We start from the raw sequence: 23,453 nt of genomic DNA on the forward strand, positions 1-23,453 counted from the left end.
GGGAGCGGCTGAACCGCCCGCCGCAGGCCCTCACACACTTCCTGTCTGTTGGTCCGCCAGACCCTCCACCCAGCCTGCCAGTCAGAAACACAGGCTCTCAGCTGAAAAACACACACGCACACACACACACACACACACACACACACACACATGCACACACAAACACACACACACACACACACACACATTGTCTTCCGTAATTCATGTTCTCCTTATCAGTGTATACAATTCAACATCAATAGTTTAGTTTGTAGTGTGAGCTAAACTAACATGAGGAAGCCCTCTCAACACGTCCCGAGGCAAACTCTATTCCTCAATTTCTCTATTTCTATTCCTTCTGGCATCTCCCCCCCCCCCCCCTCCTCCTCCCTTGCCTCCGATCCCTACTCCCCTCTATAGACCCATCTCCCAGAGTGGTCACAGTACGACGGAGCCAGCTGGCTCTCACGGATCTGCTGCTGGTATCTACCAGTAGCACTGGTAGCAGACTAAACTAGTGACGGTAAACTTGATCACTGCCCGTGCTTTGCCACACGTATGAGACACCTGCGTACCTGCCCGCGTGGTTGGCAACACCTCTGTCTACCCTGCTATGACAGGTATGAGGGTTAAAGTGACTCACCAGCCACGCGTCTGCAGAGTGAAGCGGTTTCCATGAGGATGCACAACACCACATCATCCGTGCATGTAAACACGCACTCCTGTTGAATGGGGATGGGCGGGTCACGTTGACAGGAAGTGTGCCCCAGCGGGTCGATGTCGTGGGGCAGGCTGGTGTGCTGGAGTGCTCTGTGACTCAGCACTAAGAGGGCCAGATGACACCGCGGAGAGACAGACACACGCACACACACACACACACACACACACACACACACACACGTACGTGCGGTGGCCCACGTTTTCGCTCTCTATATTCCTCATCAACATGCTCAAGCAGTCGCTCAGTTATGCACTTAGTTAAATGCATCATACGGACATGAGAGTTCATAACTAGGAAGCTGTCAGGGTGACACGTGCATACTGATTCTTAATCACCCCCGGTAACACTCCCGGTCACACACACGCGAGGACACATGCTTGCACGCACGCACGCACGCACGCACACACAGTTCTGCCCTCCTCCTACACAGCTCAGATATGCACACACACACACAAGAACACATACTAGTACACATACGCGCACACACAACCACACACACAAAAACACACACACACACACACACACACACACACACACACACACACACACACACACACATTTAACTCCTCCTACACACATGTGTGTCTGTTTGTCACGGTGCGTCACTTCACTCAGTGTTTAATGGACACAAGAACTCTCTTTCCAGACGTGTGATTGGCCGCGGGAGGGTCCTTGATCGGATGTGCGATGTTGAATTCCGGTCATGTGTGTCACAAGTGTTGGAGGTCACGGTGTTTGTGAACGCAGCCTCGCAGCAACATGGACCCTCTTGCCGCCCCCAGACATCATTAAGGAAACAATTAACAATGACCTTAAAGGGGTAGTTTGGAATTTTGGACATTATTTCCAAGTGAGCCAGTGTGTTATTTATCATTGGAGACCGTTTTCAACACGTTTCAGGCAGTCCTTCTAGTTGCAGAGATCACTGGTGCTAGGCTAGCGCAAGTCGACGGATTCTGCTAGCCTGCCAATAAAAAACAGTTTCACCCACTCCACAGTACACCCGAGGCAAATAAATGATATTGCCAGACTATCGATGTAAATGTATGTGCTGTTAGGATAAGGTTTGAAATAAAACTCCTTGCATCGCAATGATCGCATTACATTTTGAGGGACTACTTTCTTCAGTCCCCTGAAGGACTGAATGAAACGTGTTGAAAACGGTCTCCAATGATAAATAAAGACACACTGTCTCACTTGGAAATGAGGTCCGATGTCCAAAATTCAGAAATTCCCCTTTAAACACATGGAGGAATTCACAGTCTGAACACTATCTGAGGAAGGGAGGGCCTGTCATGTGTGTTCGTTGTGTGTGTGTGTGTTTGTGTGTGTGTGTGTGTGTGTGTGTGTGTGTGTGTGTGTGTTTGTTTGTGTGCGTTCCTTTGTGTTGTGTTGTGTTTCTCCTCTACCTTTTAGTTATACCCTTGACTTGATTCCTTGATTCCTCCTGTCTTTTGTCTTCCTTTCCTTTTTTCCCCCCTCATTCATTGTTCACCGGTGTCTCCTGTGACTCCTAGACGTTTGTTTGTCTCCTGCTGTGTGTTGGTTGTGTGCCGCTGAGCTGCTGTGCGTCAGTTGTGCGCCGCCGAGCTGCTGTGTGCACAGTGAGCCATCGAGGCATTTCCAGCCAACGCTTGACTGCTGGTTAACATTGATTCACTCTGGGATCCTTTAGTCGCTGCCACACGCCTTCACCCAGACGACACACACACGCACACACACACACACACACACAATCAATCCAACCCTTGATCACACAAACTGCACTTACGCACAGACATGCGCAAATCGAATACCCAAACACCAATGCAAACACAGACACCAATGAACAATCACACACATGCACACAAACACACACACACACACACACACACACACACACACACACACACACACACACACACCTGCAGTAGGGGTGGAGGGTACAGCAGGCTGTCTGGCTGGTTCAATCCCTTGCTCCTGCTCACGTAACCCTATGATTGCTCCTGACGCGCTTGTGAAGGGTTGACAGGGCCACCGGCGTCTGACTGAGCATGTGGGTGAAGGGATGAATGCCAGGCGCTAATGGTGCAGTATTGTGAGTGGCCGTCGGTCACAACAGGGGGTCCCTGAACGCAGGCCATTGACCGTGAGCGTGGTGGGGTCTCCTTCATGTGGCCCCGGTTCCTTCCCACACAGAATACAAACATGATAGGCTAATACAGCGATCAAAGTTCCCCGAGGCCACATCAAAAGACGTCTTGTATAGAAGGGAACCACGATCACTAGACACTGGGGCTGCAACGATTCGTCGACATCGTCGACAAAAATCGATAATAAAGATAGTCGACAATGAATTCCATTGTCGACAATTGTCGCCAGACGTGTTTTTCCAACGGAGTGAGGCATCTCACTTCATTACAATCTCTGAGAGTCGCACATGCGCAATAGCGTCTCTGCCGAGCGGTAACGTATACAGAAATGGCGGCGTCCTACACAGCAGCTACGCGTACCAAAACTTCTAAAGTTTGGGAGCATTTTAGCCTGGATACGGCGAATAAAAAGATTACTTGCAAGGTTTGCAAAGCAGACCTTGCGTATCACGGCAGCACCTCAGTGATGCACGAACATTTAAAGAGAAAGCACGTCAGACAGTTGATCGAAACAGAGTCTGACTCGCCTCTGTAAGATTCAAGTAACATTCAAGCCAATACGTTTTGTTTTTCAAATAAAATTATTATCTAGGTGGATAACCACGCCCGCGGTGTGGAAACTGTGTGCTTAAATCCTTCCCAGCGCTTCATCCGAGCAGTGTTTGTAATAACGCCATTTAAAATAACGGTGTTAGGTAACAGCGTTATTTTTTCAGTAACAGGGTAATCTAACAAATTAATTTTTCCGTTGTTACAACGTTGTTACAATTTTTCCGTTGTTACTGTTACTGACAGTTAAATGCAGTGCGTTACTATGAATTGATTGAATAAACTGTGTAATCAGAATGCACCCCTGGCTGCACACACAAACTGCTAGTGAGGAGACCGGGTTTAACAAAGAGATAAGCGATTATGATTGGCGATTATTCGACTATGATTTATATTGAATAAAAGATTCAATATAATTTTCATTGAAGTACCCATCTTTCTTGTGTTTATTATCATTTGCCACATAATTAAAGCAACCTCATGCTAAATTTAAGAAAAATGTAATAATTATCCGATTAGTCAACTAATCGTTTCAATAGTCTGTGACTAGTCGACTATTAAAATAGTCGTTAGTTGCAGCCCTATTAGACACATACACATGCACGCACGCACGCTCGCACTCTCTTGCTCACTCACACTCTCTATCTCACTCACTCACTCACTCACACACGCATACTCGCACTCTCACTCACTCACACACACACACAGACTCTTTCTCTCACTCAACCACACACACACACACTCTTCAAAGAAGAGCATGCTGCACAGATTACATAACACACGGATAAGGAATCCCAGATGCATTGTTTTATACCACACACACTTTGGTATAAAACATTGCGTGCACACACACACACACACACACACACACACACAGAGGTAGCTCTTCCCTGGCTGTCCAGGTCTATGTTACTTTGATGTTCATGGTTTCAGAGACGTCATATTGATCGTATTCAAAGGGTGGACCGGATCTACTCTAACATTTCAGCACACTCCCTTGAACAGGAAGCCAGCCTTTCTATGTCTGCCTTGTAAATACATTCACACCCATACAGTGTTAATCCTGATTCACCTGTCTAACGATGTAGATTGTTTTTGTTATTGTTAGACCGATTATTTAATAGTATTATGATATGAATCGTCTCGAAACGCAACGCAACCACAACGACGACAAACAAAACCAAAAATCAAATAAACCAGTAGGAGTTTCTCCCTATGTATGTGCGTTACCATGGGAACCTTCTATGCTCCCCTTCCTTTCTCATCTCCTCCTCCACCCATCCGTCTTTGTTAAAAGCATTATAGATCCCAGGAATTACTCCCCGTCTGAGAATCGTCTCATGAATATTGAATGAGCACTTCTCCATTCTCCGCAGACCTGGACCTTTGGGCTGACGTCCCTGCTCCCTGGCTGGTGAGACCTCATCTCATGGTCGCCACGGGCTTTATGGAGGCTGGGTGGAAATGCTTTGCTGTGATGAATCTAGTCACGCAGTCTTTCATACAACTACACACACACAGTTTGTTTGTATATGTGTGAGCAGTGTGTGTTATATGTGTGAGCGGTGTGTGTGTGTGTGTTGTGTGTATTGTGCATCCGTTTATTCTAAAAGACGGGTGCCAAGCTTGAGATTGATGACCACCGCCACTTTTGATTAATGGTTCACCACCTAAGAATACACATGCACACGCACACACACACGCACACGCACACACACACGCACACGCTCACATGCCGAACACACTCGGGGGATGAGCTCAGGAGGCATGACCATCACCATGACGGAGTGATTCAAACTGTCACTCACACTTTGCTGAGGACACACACACACACACACACAGACGAACACACACACTCCAGCACGCACACAGATACACACACACCCACAAACCCACTCACACAGATATTATCATACATATATCATGTATGTCACTCATACTTTACAGATAACAAACACAAACACTCCACCCAGCAGTGCACAAACACACACTCCCACACACACACTCCCACTAATATTATCATACATACATCATGTATGTCACTCATACTTTACAGAAGACACACACACACACACACTCCAGCATGCACACAAACACACACACGGATAGTTACATATCAAGTATTCACTCATACGTTACTGATGACACACACCCACACACACACCCCCACACAGCTTGACTTTATGTTTGGTGGGCGCGTCTCTCTCATCACCTGTTGCTAATCACTTCCTCTTGCATCAGACTTACATCACCCCCTTCCCGGGATTCACCCCCACAACCAGGGCCACCTCCCAACGGGTGGGGTCTCAGCACTACAGTGCGTGTGTGTGCATGCCTGTGTGCGTGTGTGTGTGTGTGTGGGGAGGAAGGGGTTAATCTCTTTCCAGGTCCAAAATCTTCCATCTCAACGCGTCACGGGGGCCGAAGCTAAGCGCTAACTAAAGCCCCCGGCCTGCTGTCTGGAGAACGCGCAGCATACATAGTTAATGTGACATTTACAAATCCTCTCCGTATCCAACTTTGCCACGAGACAAGCTCATAGATCACGGATTTGCTGTCAAATTCAGTCTCTCTTGTTTCTCTGTGAATGGCGGGAGGAGATGCCGTCGTCTCTACCCCTAGTCGTGTAGACGACAAGCTAACAGGACGCCGCCGGATTACCTGTGAGAGTGGTGTGTGCGTGTACGTCTGTGTGCGTGCGAGCGCGTGTTGTGTTGTTATGATGCTGTAATGAAAACTAGTGTAATAACCCCCCCCTGTCTTTCACCTTCCACGAGACGAGTTGGGGATGTGTTTTCCCTCTGTGGGAAAGTGTGAGGGACTCACAGATGGGCTGGATGAGAATACATTGTGTCAGGAGAAGAGGGGAAAGCTCTCATAAATAAGGCCAAGTGTGGAGAGCAGGAGGAAGGGGGGGGGTTGGGGTGGAGACGAGAGTAGTGTCATGTGACATGGCCAATGTGGCATTGTTATACAGACACCATTTCCTTGATTTCTTGGCTGATCCACATCGAGATTATATCAGCGTTTTCGCTAAAATCAAATAAAGTGTGCACAGTTGCCGCACACCCAATAAAAAACAGTTTGAATCATGCTGGTGAGCTTTAATTTCTAAAGAAATAACACATGATGACTCACAGTTAGTAGGTAGGTATCAATGATGAGCGTATCACCAACACATGTAATGCAGACTTTACCTAATGTGCAACAGACAAATGAGCAATTGAAGAAAAATTATTAATTTAACAGGTAAGAGTAAAGATCACAACGTGAAGGGAAATACACAGTTCACACCTCTCTTCAAGCATCCAATGTGTGTGTGTGTGTCTGTGTGTGTGTGTCTGTTGGTTCCTTCTCAGTCTCTCAATTTTATGGGTGATGGTGCAGGAGTTGGGGGGGGGGTCAACTAATGCATGTCTCTTCAATATTTCAAATCCCTGAAAGAGGTTTGGGTGAGATATGGATAGCAATGGAAATATACTTTTGAGAGAAAGAGAGAGAGAGAGACTTGATTTATTTAGTGTCCTCCAGAGCGGTCTTTGCTGATGCAATATAAAGCAAGCTGTTCACCACTGTTTAGCTAACCGTGTCGCATCTTGGAATTCTTAAAAAGTGTGGGGGATAACATGAAACACACGCACACACACACACATACCCCCCCCCCTCCAACACACACACACACATACACAGTGTGCTGAAATGCTGGGAAAATGTCAATTGACTCGCTGTTCTATCCTCAAAAGTCTCACACGAACACGCTCGTGAATGAAGCGACAATCAAACTTCAATCTATCCGTGAAAATAACACCTGGTGTATTCATCTTTCAAACTGTCAAATCGCACAGGTGCAATCACGGGTCCGTTTGTATGTGTGTGGGTGCGGGTGTGTGTGTGTGTGTGTGTGTGTAGGTTGGGTCTGAGCTGTAGTGTGTCCTAAAAAGCAATAAATAGCAGCGATGGAGAATTAGACCTGATGGTGGAAGGCTCTGGGCCAATCACAGCGCTCCGTACTGTTTCCCTCTCAGACCTTTCTATCTTCCTAGCGGCCTCCGCCTCTTCGTCTCATCAGCCTTCAGCTCTTATCTCCTGTGACAGCTGTGATGCTGAGGAAATTACACACACACACACACACACAAATACAAAAAGGCAGACGCATGCACGCAAAACACGCGGACACACACACTCACTCATATACACAAACACTCAAGCATGTTGACAGGCATAAAACACACACACTCACTCACCCACCCACAAACTCACTCATATAGACACACATACTCTCTCATACACACATTATACCCACGCAGGTACACACAGGCACACATAAACGAATATGCATAAGCTCTCTCACACACACACACATGCACGCCAAAGCACATAGGTGCACTTCCTCACTCACTTCCTCACTCACTCATATACAAACACACAACCACAACTCACAAACACAGACACACAAAGTTACACACACACACACACACACACACACACTGAGCCCGGTGGGCTGCGCCTAAGGGCCGCTCTTGGTTTTGGACAACTGTTTCCACCCGGCGCTGACAGATATCCATGTGTTTGTCTTTTTTTGTGCTGATAGTTGCCGGACCAGTAACCGGAAGAGCCTGATCCTGACCAGTACCTCCCCTACTCTCCCCCGGCCGCACTCTCCGCTACCCGGACACCTAGGTACCTGCCGCCGGACTCCTGCCCCGCTGAGCGGCCCCATATGTCTTTACTCTCTGCCGCCTCTACTTCCTCCCCTCCCGCAGACACAATACACCTGCTCTGGCCCCATCCTCACCGCAGGTTTTCCCCGTAGTGTGAGCTTTACACAGATACAGGGATCAGCCAAGTGGGTTGTTCAGTGTGACCTACTATTTCTACACAAACCCGCGCTATCGCTATCGCCTGCTACGACTAGATGCCCTCAATGTTAACGATATAACCACTTCTATTTTCCCTTTGGCCCCCCAGTGCTTGTTCTCTGACTTGAAAAACGTCACATGGTTCGCTCTGAATGGGGTGTCAAGTTGACTTTTAGAAGAAGAACAGTCTGTGCGTAGTCATGGATCGGCTGATAACTTTGTTTATCCGCGGCGGCGATGCGTCACACAGACCTGGTATTTGCATGGAGATAGTGCAGGGGGGGAGATTAGACCGCGTAGAGGCAGGTGTGTGAGTCTCTATAGAGTCAACAACGTGACGCCTTCAGCTCTGTGCAGCGGGAGGAGGAGCGCAGCACAACTGTTGATGAGTCTGTTTCAGCATTTGGTCATCCAAATATGGATCATGTTGATCCATTTTTTATTTAAGTCTATTTAAGTCTTATCGTATTGAACAGAACCTGCTGGTTCACATTATGGCCGAAAAGCAAGTGCTTTTTACAGAAATGTATAGTGAAAGTTATTGTGGGCTATTTATGAATTGCTATTTGCGTGCGTTCTTGAACAGGAAGCAGCCCGTTGGACAGCCCACGGAATTTCTCACCTAGTGGCCCCGCGCACTTTTCCTTTGCTTCCTCACGAAGGTAGCGAGCCTTGTTTTACATATTTCACACACACACACACACGCACGCACGCACGCACGCACGCACGCACGCACACACGTACGCACGCACGCACACAGACACACACAGAGACACATACGTATGCGCACATACACAAACATGCACACGCACACAGACACATATAAATCCACACACACAGACACACACACGCACACGCACACACATGCACACATACATGCACACACACATGCACACATACATGCACACACACATGCACACATACACTAACCCACCACATTGCATATATTTCCATTGTTTTGAATGATTCATATAATTATATTATAGTGTCTTGTGAACACTCACACATATACACACACAGTGCAATTACCGGTATCCTTCAGTTGTTGTTACTTTCCCTCTTATCTTTGTCTCTCTTTCTTTCTTTCTTTCTTTCTTTCTTTCTTTCTTTCTTCAGGGCTGATGGGCGAAGATGGTCCCTCGCATCTTTACCTTCCTCAGGATATGGAACCAACACACCCAGTTCAACGGTACACACGCACCCCCCCCCCCCCCACACACACACACACACACACACATACCCACCACCTCCACACGCACACATACCAAACACACACACACACACACACACACACACAACCACACATCCACAAACACACACCCCACACACACATACCAAACACACACACAAATACCACACACACACACACACACACACACACATACCACACACACACACACACACACACATACACACATACCCACACACACATACCATCGTATCATATCGTACTATTCTTGTAAGATTAAAAATACAGATTAAATTAGCAGTGCACTTTCATCTTCTTTGGCTTATCTACTTTTGTGTGGGCAAGAATTGTTTCTGGCATATTAATAAATATTATATAGTCAGAGTGGATTTGCATATTTGTCCATGCATGATTTCCAAAATCCTATGTTAATTAGGGTGTGTACTATGGAAATCGTGTCGTGAAAGTTGATGGGCTACCTTTGGTGGAGCCTTACATTAGAGGCTGCTTTAAAGTGATTACATGCAACACTAGCCACTAATTTTCATGGACACACACATATGCACGTATCACGCATGCATCGGTCAGTTGGCATATACGCACGTAAATTATCATGTGCTAATATATATATGCTATGCGCACACACACACACACACACACACACACAAACACACAAAAACAAACACATACACACACACACGCACACACACAAACACATAACACACACACACACACGACACAAACATATAACAAACACTCACTGACACATAACACAAAGCTAAAAATAACCAATTGGTTGCTAAGATATTCTCAACAAGATTTCTCTGCAGCTGACTTTTTTTCCTCAAAGATGCAGGGGCAACATGAACTGTCTGTGTTTTCAGACAGGCAGAGCAAATTGAGAGGGTCAGGGAAACAGGAGAAAAATCTAGTTTTGAGTCTAGATGGACGGAGTGAGAGGATCAGGGAGTCAGAGCAGATGAGGAGGTGTCGAGCGCTCCAGTAGAAACGGTGGAACGAGAATAAAGTGTAACTGTATGTGGGAGGACGTCAGGGACCCTTTGTGGTAGCTGGAAAAGCTGCGCTTTCTGGGAAGAACAATGCATTTCAGGACTGACACGCGTCAAGGGGAGGCACACGGCCATGGACGTCGGGGCAAAGAGTTATTTTGAGAGATGGGCTTGGAATAGGTGGAGCGCTGTCCACCCAAGCACAATGTCGTGCCTTATTGAACGGTACATTATCTGCTGCCCTCTTCTCTTCTCTGGTGCGCTGTCTCTCCTCTCCTCGCTCATCCCCTACTCGCCTCTTCTTTCCTCTCCTTTCCTTTTCTCCTCTCCCATCTCTCCTTTCCTCTCCCAACCCCTCCTCTTCTCTCCCACCCCTCCTATCCTCTCCTCTCCTCTCTTCTCTCATCCTCCCCCTACCCTCCTATCCTCTCCTCTTCTCTCCTCTCCTCTCATCTACTCTCACCTTCTATTATCCCCTCAATATACCTTCCTTTCTTGCTAGCTATCCATGCAAGCAGCCGATGCTATAACACTGCTCTAGCTGAGGGAAACCAATTATGATAACAACACAAACAGAATAGTAAAGATTCAGCTCTAATGTCTATAATCAAGAAGAGGGTAATGTAAAATATGATGGTGGTTAGAATGTATCTGTATTTCTTAGGCTGCCAGTAGTCCTATATTCTCATCCTCTCCCCACCTCCATCTCAATCTCCTGTCTGCCGTTCCATCTCTGCATTGGTGCTTCATCGGGTCTCTGGGTTCTGCTTGTCTCGTCTACGCATCATTAGGCTCTCGGGAAGCGAGGCAGAGAGATCTCTCGCTGCTGCGATGTCGAGCAGCAGGAAGAAAGGGCTGCATGTGTGTGTATGTGTTTGGGGGGGCGGGGGGGAATGGGGGGATGTAGGCTGAAACAAAAGCCGGTGAAGAGTGTTTGTTCAATAAGAGAGGGAGGATTACTCGGAAGATGAAAATATAGTATGTTTTCTGAAAAAATAACGCAGTATGGAAATGGCCATAGAAACTGTGTGTCCACGTTGAGTCACGCCACCATACATGGCACACCTCTCATCTCCAATGACACCTCACTACGGCTCTTTAATTAACCTCACACTTGCTCTGAAGTTCTTAACACACTTGACCATTAAACAAGTTCCCTTTAAAGGGATTTCCCTGTGGCAGACACATTGCATTCAGCCATTCAGCAAACACGTAATTCACAGATGTGGTTGAGAACAGTCAAACCGACAATAACATTGTATGCAATTACCTGAAGTAATAACCAAGAGGTGTCTAAACTGGATTAGTTGTTGGTGGATGGGTGAACTGGTGCATGTTTAGTGTTTAGTGCATCCCATAACAGTTTATTTAGAGTCATGTGTTGTGACCGCTTTCATCCAGGCACTGCCAGAATACCTGCTGGGCCTATGTTGTCTTTTGGGGTGAAAGAAGGGGATAGGACTGTGTGTGGTAAGAACAGGAAAGGGATTAGAATAGAGCCTTGGGGCACACCGGTTTTCACCTCATGTGATCACCTGACTATCAACCCTTCGCCCTCCACCACACCCTGTGCCTTCTTAAGAGCGGTGATTGAGCATGATCCCAGTGACGCTGGTGCGATCAGAAATAGGTTGCAGGAGGATCGGATGGTTTCATGGTGTATAATCCCTACCGATAAGTCAGGCAGGACGACATATGACGATCTACCACGAGCTTCGGGACGTCTCAGTGGAGGGAAGCGGAGCTCTTTTCAAGCCAGCAGGCGATGCTGCAGGAGAAAATATTCAATGGGTTGAGCTACAGCAATGGTTGTGTTGTGGATAGGGGACATTGCCGTAGTTGTTTATCTGTGTTTCAGATAAGCGGCAAGGTCATCCGAGCCTTTCAATGTAATCAGGGAGCGTTCCTTTTAACGTAAAATACAAACAGTTTAAAGTCTCAAATTGAAGGCGTCTGTCAATAATTAGTCATTAAAAAGTTCTCTGAGCGCGGGGGGAACGGAGGTCCCTGAGCAAAGCGTCGGTTGAAGCAGGGGCCCCTGAGTGTGAGCGGACCGAGGGGCCCTGAGCACGCAGTCTAACTATGCCGAGGCCACTCCGGTCCCACAGGGGGGTGTGTTCATTAAGCCGTCCATTGATCCGGCTCCGGGGTTTCCTGCCAGGCTGGAGAGGGAGGGAGCGCTGGTATTGACCGGCCAGTGGCTCAGCACTTATACCCTCCCAGCCGGTCTCACTGCAGCTCTCCCGTTCTCTCTCTCTCTCTCTCTCTCTCTCTCTCTCTCTCTCTCTCTCTCTCTCTTTGGGTGTCTGGTCACATCATGGCAATGAATACATCTCTTGTCCCCACGGGCCGTGCTGGAGTGCTGAGCAGTGAGTGAGTGAGGCCCGGGGTGGGGAGCAGGCTGGTCACGGCCGCAGAGGGAGGGGGGGGGAGGGGACCGGTCGTACCCAGGGTCGGCAGGGGTGCTGGTGCCTGCCAGGCGCCTGCCTTCTGGCGTGGTGCTCACATGCCGTTCAATTCCTCTTGTGCCATCCGTGACTCACTTGTTTACAAGGGCTCCTGTTTTTAATAAAGGGTTTGCCAATGCTTTGTGGAAGCCAGTTGATGAAGCCCTGTTCAGACATGACTTTACCTCACCTCATGGCCTTTTTCTTTTATCTCCCCCTCTCTCTCTCTCACTCTCGCTCTCTCTCTCTCTCATTCTCTCTCTCTCTCTCTCTCTCTCTCTCTCTCTCTCTCTCTCTCCCCCCCTTTGGCTCTCTCTCTCTCAGTCGTCCAGCTCGTCCCAGGAGCGGCTGCACCAGCTGCCCTACCAGCCCACCGTGGACGAGCTCCACTTCCTGTCCAAGCACTTCGGCAGCACGGAGAGCATCACAGACGACGACGGCGGGCGGCGGTCCCCCCACGTCCGCCCGCGCTCCCGCAGCCTCAGGTCAGCTGACCCCTCAGGACTACCCGACCGTGGTTCTGAGGATCAATGATGATGATGAGGGGGGTGATGAGGGTAATGATGAGGGTGGTGATGATGATGGTGATGATGATGATGGTGGTGGTGATGGTGGTGGTGATGATGATGGTGCACATAGTAAACAACCCATCTGAACTCGGTGGGTGAGCCTGCTTTAGCCCAGCGTCCTACCGGGCCGCCTTTTACACAAGCCCTAGGGCTTTACGCCGGAGTACACTGCTGTCGTTTGACCCCCAGTCTGTAGTGATTCGGGAGGTCACCAGAGTGTGTTCCTGCTGAAGTGTACGTCCCATGGGCTATGACAGAGCCAATCACAGCCTCTCCTCCTGGTACTGTACCCAAGCCCCGCCCCCCCATTAGCAGGCCCTGCTAAGAGACCAGCTCCTCTTTTACCAGATCTGGGGGTCTCCCCACACTGTGGCCCCCCCGAGAGGGAGCAAGCTTCTTTTCAAATTAAAAGTTGTACATTGCTGATGTAATTCTGCACATTTAGAAGCTGTTGTTTAGTGTTGTAAATATTCATGAAGTAACCAAGACAATGCGTTTCCATGTTAGAAGCACCTTTTAATATGCGCTCCTTAAGCATTTGGCAGAGCCCTGGTTGAGATCCCTTGACGTTTCTCATACTAACACGTACATACCAATACATACTTAATGCATCGTTAATATGCTGAGGACTTAACACTGTACACCAGCACCGTTCACCATTGTGCATATACGAATACGACTGTCTGTCCTTTAATGTGTTGGCCAGGGGAACCGAAAATAATTTCCCTTTGTGGCTGGTGAAGTGCAGAAGTGTGTGTGTGTGTGTGTGTGTGTGTGTGTGTGTGTGTGTGTGTGTGTTTGTGTGTGTCTCCCACACGTTGTTGATGGAGGAGCGCGGCTGGTGTGGAGCCCAGACGCCAGTGGGTCCATTAGTGAGACGGGCGATGCAGAATGTGTGATTGTTGCATTAGCATAACGCACAGACACAACGGACACATGCTGGGGACGCGGTGAATTATCTCCTCACGTCGAGCTAAAAAATGCATCCCTGCCCTGCTCCCTCTCCCCGTCTTTGTGTGACTTTACATTTATTTATTTTCCCATGACATCAATTCTATTGTGTTGACTCTTTCTCTCTCTCTCTCTCTCTCTTTCTCTCTTTTTCTCTCTCTCTCTTGCTCTCTCTTTTTCTCTCTTTCTCTTTCTCTCTCTTTCTCTTTATCTCTCTCTCTATCTCTTTTCCTATCTTTCTCTCTCTTTCCCTGTCTCCCCCTCCCTTTCTCTCTCTCTGTCTCTCTGTCTCTCTCATGCTCTCTTTCTCTCTGTCTGTCCATGTCTCTCTAGCCCGGGGCGATCGCCGTCCTGCTATGACAATGAAATAGTGATGATGAACCATGTCTACAAGGAGCGCTTCCCGAAGGTCAGTCCTTTAAACACACACACACACACACACACACACACACACACACACACACACACAACGGCACATACAGACAAAGGCACACACACACACACACACACACACATACACACACACAAACACACACTTAAATATGCACAAATGCACATGTTTACACGTGCACACAAACACGCACATAAATACGCACAAATGCATATATTTACACGTGCACACACACACACACACACACACACACACACACACACACACACACACACACACACACACACACACACACACACACACACACACACACACACACACACAGACTGTACTGCTAACACAGCAAAGCAGTTTGTGTTCCACCAACACAGTTTGCCCTTCCATGATAAGCTCCCCAGATGTGACATCTGATAAAAATCAAAACAAGATTAACAGCAGCGACCGACAGTAGCGATAATGCTATCAGGGAGAGGGCAGGCCAAGAGGAAACTCTATGGATGCTAATGACTGGAATGTCACCTTTTATTATTTTGCATTGTAGCGGTGTTAGATAATAACGTCCCTATCACAGTGATCACACAACAGACTGGCAATGAATGTTAACAAAGCCACGAAATGCCTACCCAGTGTCTGCATGTATTCCAGCTGGAATATCATTGTGTATTGTGTCATCCCAGAACACATATTATAATCCGTATTCCCGCGACCAGGAACAACAGTAACAGTTGAAGCCCATTCATTGATCGAAGCTTCTGTATTCCCTGAGCCAGTCACAACACGGGTGACCGGAAGTTCATAGTCAAATGTGCCTGATCCTTTATTTAACCTGCAGTACACCGCTGCTGGGTTATTGGAGAAACGATCGGGGTGATGTTACAGAAAGTAATTTGTGACTTCTTGAAGCATCCTGGGACTAAACAGCTACAGGCTGTATATATGTATGAATAATCTAGCCTTTGAAAGACGGCACGTGATGTTATTATGCCCCCTGATCTATAGACCCTCATTAGGCCGGCAGTAGTCGATTAGTGGACCTGTGCAGTTTATTCGTGTCCCTTGGACACTATTAAATGTATCAGGTTGGAAGGAGCCAGACATAAGTGTAATTGAATATTAGGCTGAAATAGGCTGTCCCTCCCGCTTATGTATATATATTAAAAAAAAATCTAATTGCTTTTAAACTGCAAATGGGAGAAGTCCAATTTGCTTAGATAATAGAAAGATGAGACCTCTGACTGCTTATCACACAGTGATAAGGACACTTGATCCTCATGGGCATCTCTGGTGGAACGAAACAGTTGCAAAACAGTTGAAAGTTATCTGCCCAGTTCTGATTGGATCTAAAATCACTTTATCACGTCATATTGTGGTTGCAAAGCGAAAAACTATGGCCCAAACCTAAAGTGAGGCAGAAAGTGCAATACCCTTTTGTTTTGTGCAGATCCTGTGACTTATTTTAAGTGTTAGCTATTTGGGCTGATTATCAAATTATTATGTATTTTTTATTTATAATATTAAATTTGTTTTATTTATTACTTATTCTATTTTTATAAAAAAAAATTATGAATATAATTTTGGATTTAGTTTATTTTAATTGTTATATTATATTTGATATTATATATATTTGTTATATTTTCATAAACAAAAAATAAACCAACAAAATTATTCCACACAATTCAACTGACTGTGTTTCTATGTGAAGCCCACGTGGGTTGAGTGAGCGCGCTGTGCTAGGCGGCCCCGTGTGAGGGTGGCCCCATGTGTCCACCGCCCTAACCCCTAACCCCGTGTGACGGCCGCTCCAGGCCACGGCTCAGATGGAGGAGCGTCTGGCCGAGTTCATCCACAGCTACTCCCCCGAGAGCGTGCTGCCGCTGGCCGACGGGGTCCTCAGCTTCATCCACCACCAGATCGCAGAGCTGTCCAGGGACTGCCTGACCAAGTCTCGCGAGGGCCTCATCACCACCGTCTACTTCTGCGAGCTCCAGGAGAACCTGGAGAGGCTGCTGCATGACGTGAGCAGGGCGGCGGGGGGGCACATGGTGTCCTTAGCCCATGTGGAGCTTTGTCTGTGTAGTCTGTTCACACCGCTGTGAAAAATACCTGCTAAATATTTCCATTTTCTTTATTTTATGTGTTCCTATAATAGTACAGACCGGTGCGCCACTTTAAACACTCGACCAATTCAATCCTTTGTTTATGCTATACTTTCACTGGCATCCTAAAATACTGTGTGGAGTTCCCGTGGTGATGGTGAAGCGGCCATGTGTACAGTTGTAGAAAAATCTGCGCTTCCGTGCCACAATGTCATGTCGTACTTGGTGTGAGTCGACTTTAACACAGTTGGCACTCAAAACCATTCATGAATAAAACATTTTGGCAGCAGGTCAGGGCCCATTTACTTGTGTTTTATCTGCCAGGCGTTTATCTTTATTTGGGGTATAATGGGTACATTCGTCATCGTACTTCGTCATTTTTCGTTCACACTTAATGTGTGGCTATTTCATTCAAATGTGGCTCTAGGCAAGGTTTATACATATATATGGATCTCTCCTCGTGTAGACGTCAACAACTCATGAATGGTCATTGCTGCTGGTGACTGTTAGTCAGGACAGGAGCGAAGGCAGGTGGTCGTTGGCAGACAGAGGTGGTGGTGTGGAGGGGGGGGGGGGGGGGGGGGAGTGTCACCTCGATTGAGTCAGTGGTGAACTGATGACCGGTTCACAACGACAGCAAAACACTCCCGACGACCAGTTGGTGTCAGGCAGAAAACAACGTGATGCAATTCCTCCTGACAAGATTTAAAAATAGGATGGATGTGTATTGTTTTCACCAACATTGATTGTGAGAAAATCGCGTCTAAAGTTTCATGTTGTAAAGTGATTAACGCTCTTCTTCGCCCCCCTCTCTTCCTCTCGCTGTCTCCCCCCCCCCCAGGCTTATGAGCGCTCGGAGAGCTCAGAGCTCACCTTCGTCACAGAGTTGGTAAAGAAGCTCTTCATCATCATATCTCGCCCAGCCAGACTCCTGGAGTGCCTGGTGAGTTAACCCATCCATCACTCCTACTGTCGGTCTGTCTGCCTGCCTCTCTGTCCGTCTCTCTCTGTATTTCTGCCTTTCTGTTCGTGTCTGCCTGTCTTTCTGTCTGTCCGCGTCTGTCTGTCTTTCTGTTCGTCCATGTCCGTGTCTTTCCGCCGTCTGTATGGCGTCTGTCTGCACTGTTTGGGTGACTATAGCTTATAGCTACACTGATTTGACTTCTCGTCTCAGGTTAAGTGTAAGTGTGGATCAGTTGATGTTCATGCTCAGGTTAAGTGTAAGTGTGGATCAGTTGATGTTCATGCTCATGTTAAGTGTAAGTGTGGATCAGTTGATGTTCATGCTCATGTTAAGTGTAAGTGTGGATCAGTTGATGTTCATGCTCAGGTTAAGTGTAAGTGTGGATCAGTTGATGTTCATGCTCAGGTTAAGTGTAAGTGTGGATCAGTTGATGTTCAGGCCCAACATGATCCCTCAGAGCTCTGACAGCAGGCCCCTACGCCAGGCCACCACGTACGCAGTCATCATCGTCATGGCGATCAGCGTCATGACGATATCAGCCTGTCAACAGTGGCGGTGGTCTCAGCAGTTGGCCCCTCCCACAACCCGACCAGGCCTATGTTAGATCTAGTACTCATCTAGTACTCCTAACTCATTGCTCCTAAATCATCAATTTAGAGGAGCGACGGCCGTAGGGTGGCTCTGTACACAATGTCCCCACTGTTTCTATATCATTTGTGCTCTGCCTGCGTCTGGCTCCAGGCAGCCTTCGACTCTGTCCTTGGGCAGGATCAGCTCAAGCTCCACCTTCATTAATACTAACCCACACTGATACGCACGCTGTTTCTGTCTGCATTGGTTTTTCGCTTGTGGCTGCTTATATTTATATATATATATATATATATATATATTCTTCTTTTTCTTCTCCTATTTAAACTTTTGTACGCGCACACAAACACACACACACACACACACACACACACACACACACACACACACCACAACACACAACACACACTGCGTCAGCCCATCAGTTCATACTTCAACAGCACAAACCAGGGCCGAGCGCCCGGGGCTCTTAGTGGAAACGTCTCCCACACTCCACTCCCACACTGCCAGGCCACTCGGCCTCCCAGGGAAGGCACCCGATTGGTCAGAACCAGACGGACGCCTCGGTCCTTGCGCCGCTGATACAGACGTACGTTAACACCTCCAACCACTCCCGAGCCGCGATTGGCTGCTCTGCACATGCAGGGGGCGGGGCTTGACACCTGGTGTTCCGAACTCGCCGGCGGATCGCCTCCCCTGCGTCCCTCGCCCGGGCCCGGTGCCGCCCCTGCCCTTAAGGCTCGTCTTTCCGTTGTCAAGGCAACCGTCGGAAGCGGTCGATAGGGTCGTTCAGGATGTGGACTTGAGATCTGTGTGGCAGATTGGTTAGAGGGGAGGAGGAAGAGCACACAAACACGCACACACATGCACACACATGCACACAGATGCACACACACACACACACACACACACACACACATACACACACACACACACACGCACACAAATAACAAATTACACATGCACCTTCCCGAGGACACACAAACACGCCCAGGCACAATGTCTGCTCAAGTTTATTTAGCATTCATGTCAGTCCCACAGTCTGACTTGGGGAAAATGTTTCCGACCGGTAGACAGAAGCATATTATAGTGAGGAGATTACAGCAATTGCCCCGTATTTTTTCTCTATGGGCTATCTCTATCCATTTGCTCCATCCTCCTTCCATTTTCTCTATCTCGCTCCCTCTCTCTCTCCGTCTCCCTCTCTCTCTCCATCTCCCTCTCTCTCTCTCTCTCCCTCTCTCTCTCTCTCCCTCTCCCTCTCTCCTTCCCCCACGTCTCCTCCCTCTCTCCCTGGCCGACCGAGGCCAGGGTATATACAGGAGCTCCGGTGACCCTCGCTGCCCTGTGCTCTAATTTCTGATCAAAATGTCATTCCCCTCGCCTCCACCCACCGGCTGAAACAGGACCTCGCACAAACACAGACGACCTTAACCCAAGGATGATGAGTCATTTACAGAAGGCCTTTAGAATCGAAGACGACATTACAACCAAAGGGGTTTGGCTGGGCGGCTCCAGTGCTCTGTTTGATTACAAACATTAAGTCAAATCGGTAAAATCACTAAGGAAAGGGAGAGTGCTTTGCCCAGAGACTAGAAACATAGCCGATTGTGTGCCACTGCTGCGGTCGTATATGCGATGAAGGCATTTCCGCGGAAGTGGGATAGGTCATAGAGTTACCCGGTGCGCTACACTGCATTCTCAATGAGATCTACAGATTTTATTTCTCACAAAGAGGAGTGTCACGGTGAGCCACTAATGGCATTGACATTCAAAGCAGCGTTCGTTGCATTCGGACCACTAGAGGGCAGCGGGGCAGGGACACGTTTTGACAGCAACTGTGCGTACGATTTGATGCGTGTAGATTGTGTGTCAATAGTGTTTCACTGTGTAAAAATGTAATTTATTCATTCATCTATATATGTATATGCATTTATTTATGTATGTATATATGCATTTATGTATTATGGCTTAGAGCCTCCTGAGCCTTAACGTCTAGCCACTGTATAAATGTGTGTATAATCTATCCACTGGAAAGCAACGCGTGGCGTTAATATCCACACTGACAGCCCCTTATAGACCCTCATTAGGCCAGCAGGAGTCGAGGAGTGGACCTCGGCAGTTTATTGGTGTCCCTTGGACACTATAAAACGTATCCGGAGCTAGACAGAAATGCACCTGTTATATACAAAATGAAAAAAATACATGAAATTGCACGCCACATATCAAAGTAATTCCACGTCGGCGTGTGTATGCAGCTGTGTGTGTCTGACCGGCGCGTGGTCCCTCTGTGTGAGCCAGGAGTTCAACCCGGAGGAGTTCTACCACCTCCTGGAGGCTGCGGAGGACCACGCCAAGGAGGGCCAGCTCCTGGGCACCGACATCCCCCGCTACATCATCAGCCAGCTGGGCCTCACCCGGGACCCCCTGGAGGGTGAGGCATGGAGGAGGGAGGGAGGGAGGGAGGGGCAGGGAGGCAGGGATGAGGGAGGGAGGGAGGGAGGGAGGGAGGGTCAGACAGGGAGGGAGGGAGAGAGGGTGGGAGGAGGGATTGAGGGAGGTAGGTAGGGAGGAAGGAACGCAGGAAGGAAGGTAGGAAACAAGGAACGTAGGAAGGAAGGAAGGAAGGAAGAGAGGAAGGAAGGTAGGAAGGAAGGAAACAGAGTAGAATGAGGTACAGGTCAGCTGTTCCCGGGGCTATGGTTGGTCTGAGGCCTCCTTGTTAGCCGTTACCTGCTCCTATAACCCGTCAGTGTCCTGTCACTGGGAGTCACTGTGGATTAAAGTGCCGACTAAAATCCTCGGTACCCTAAAAGAAACAAAGGAGTAAGAAAAACACCCCCCGAACCAAAACAGTGCATATCATGAATTCAACCCAAGAAGAAGAGGTTTGGTCGTTATATCGGGGGGTCAGGGGTCAACCGGTGGAGCCTCACAGGCGGGGCCACCTCTGGTCCGGCTGCTTTTGCCTCCTGCCCCGAGACAACGGCCATTAATCACCGTGAGACTCTCAGACGGCGACGCCCCCCCGCCCCCCCCGACGCTAGCTCACATCTGCTCAGCCCGTCCCGGTGATCCATCTAGAGGCGCTCATTAGCTGACGGGCTAAATGGTGTGGAATGAGTATTCACAAAGAGCCACTGCAGTCCCGGCCCCAAATTAAAACGTCCTGCGTTCAGGCTGGAAGCCTCGTAGCTTATCTCAGATAACAACATGGCTTTATCCAACCCTGTGTTTGGTATTTTTACACACACACACACACACACACGCATAAACCAAAGACAACAAATTGAGGCACGCATTTAGGGATATCAATTGTTTTCTTCAGGGCTTTTTCATTTGCTGACGCTGAACGTGAACGTTTTCTCCATTTTATATCAAATCAGCAAAGGAACACACAATCTCCTCTTCATTGTGTCCTCGGCTGATGCTCAGCCAGCAGCGGCAGCACAGCTTAATATCCCTGCTCCTGGTTTTTTAATTACACTCGCTGTCCATGTGCTGCCTGGCTTTGTGGGTGTGCAGCTGCAATCAGCGCATTTCAACTGCTGTCACATCCAAGAGATAGCGAGTACAACAGACAGGGCTGCCAAGACTGCTTTAGCACAGTGAACATTTAAATCCTAGGGTCGGGTTCACACAGACTTGGGCAGGCAGGTGGGGGGGGGTGGTGATGGGGGGTTGTATTCTGGTAATGAGGCTCTTTTTAAGCCTCCCAAATGTGGCTTTGTATTTGGCGATGATGCCACAGGTTTCGCACTCAGGCGACATGACGTACGTGTGCAACGTTAAATCGCATTGCGTTGACTTCAACGGGACTTTTATTTTGACACCGGGCGTTGTGGAGTCAACGGTGCTGGGTGTGCTTCCTCCCTCTCAGACATCGTGGGGTTGGACAGCTACGACAGCGAGGGGCCGCACACGCCGGAGACCGACGACTCAGCGGAGGTGAGCAGAACGAGCACACGCACACATATACACACATACATACACACACATATACACACATATACACACATACATACACACACATATACACACATATACACACATACATACACACACATATACACACATATACACATATACATACACATACATATACACACATATGCACAAACATACAAACACACACATATACACGCACACATATACACACACACATACACATACATATACACACATATGCACATACATACACACATATACACAAACATACAAACGCACACATATACATACATGCACACACATGCACACACACACACACACACACACACACACACACATATACACACACACATTTACACACATAAATTCACGCACACACACACACACACACACACACACACATAAACACACACACGCACACATGTACACACACACATACACACATACACACACGCACACGTACACATACACACAAACACACATACACACATACATATACATATGCATGCACAACACACATACATATACATATGCATGCACAACACACAACCTCACTTCAAGAACACATGTGCGTGCACCAATTCATGCATTCATACATTCACACACATGCACACACACATGCAGGCATGCTCACATGCACGTACACACACACACACACACACCAGGCACACACACCAGGCACACACACCAGTGGCGGCTGCTGGTCTTTCAAAGAGGGGAAGCTCATTTTCGGCCTACATCATATAAATTGTCAATTTATGTAAATTATGCTCTCTGTTCCTTTTCAAGGAAATGCTCTGTCATACCAACTAGCTTCTCCAGTGACTTGACCAGTGTCCTCTCAATGGCCAGCAGAGCTAGGCTGCTTAAACGGCCTTGGTCCATTGTGTTACGGGTGTAAGACTTGAGCCGCTTTAAACAGGAGAAGCTCCTTTCTACACCTGCAGATGTAGCCCTAATTGTTGCCACTAATGAGAACAGTTTGTAAAGCTGAGGCATTGCACTGTCCAACTCCATGTCTTTAAGGAACACCAAGAAATCACACAGCTTTCCCCTGTCA

General features: G+C 47.9%; 1 protein-coding gene across 1 annotated transcript in view; it reads left to right on the forward strand.

The window, feature by feature from the left end:
- LOC311341187 (microtubule-associated serine/threonine-protein kinase 1-like) overlaps positions 1–23,453 on the forward strand; it is a 64,230-nt gene that overhangs the window by 16,773 nt on the left and 24,004 nt on the right. The window contains exons 4-12 of the mRNA XM_084466076.1: positions 7,973–8,061; positions 8,827–8,902; positions 9,357–9,429; positions 13,211–13,371; positions 14,740–14,815; positions 16,603–16,812; positions 17,735–17,836; positions 20,747–20,879; positions 22,326–22,393. Coding sequence (XP_084322202.1) covers positions 7,973–8,061; positions 8,827–8,902; positions 9,357–9,429; positions 13,211–13,371; positions 14,740–14,815; positions 16,603–16,812; positions 17,735–17,836; positions 20,747–20,879; positions 22,326–22,393 — 988 coding nt within the window. The remainder of the gene's footprint in view (positions 1–7,972; positions 8,062–8,826; positions 8,903–9,356; positions 9,430–13,210; positions 13,372–14,739; positions 14,816–16,602; positions 16,813–17,734; positions 17,837–20,746; positions 20,880–22,325; positions 22,394–23,453) is intronic.

This window comes from Micromesistius poutassou, assembly GCF_964030765.1.
Source record: "Micromesistius poutassou genome assembly, chromosome: 3".
Classification (NCBI taxonomy): Eukaryota; Metazoa; Chordata; class Actinopteri; order Gadiformes; family Gadidae; genus Micromesistius; species Micromesistius poutassou.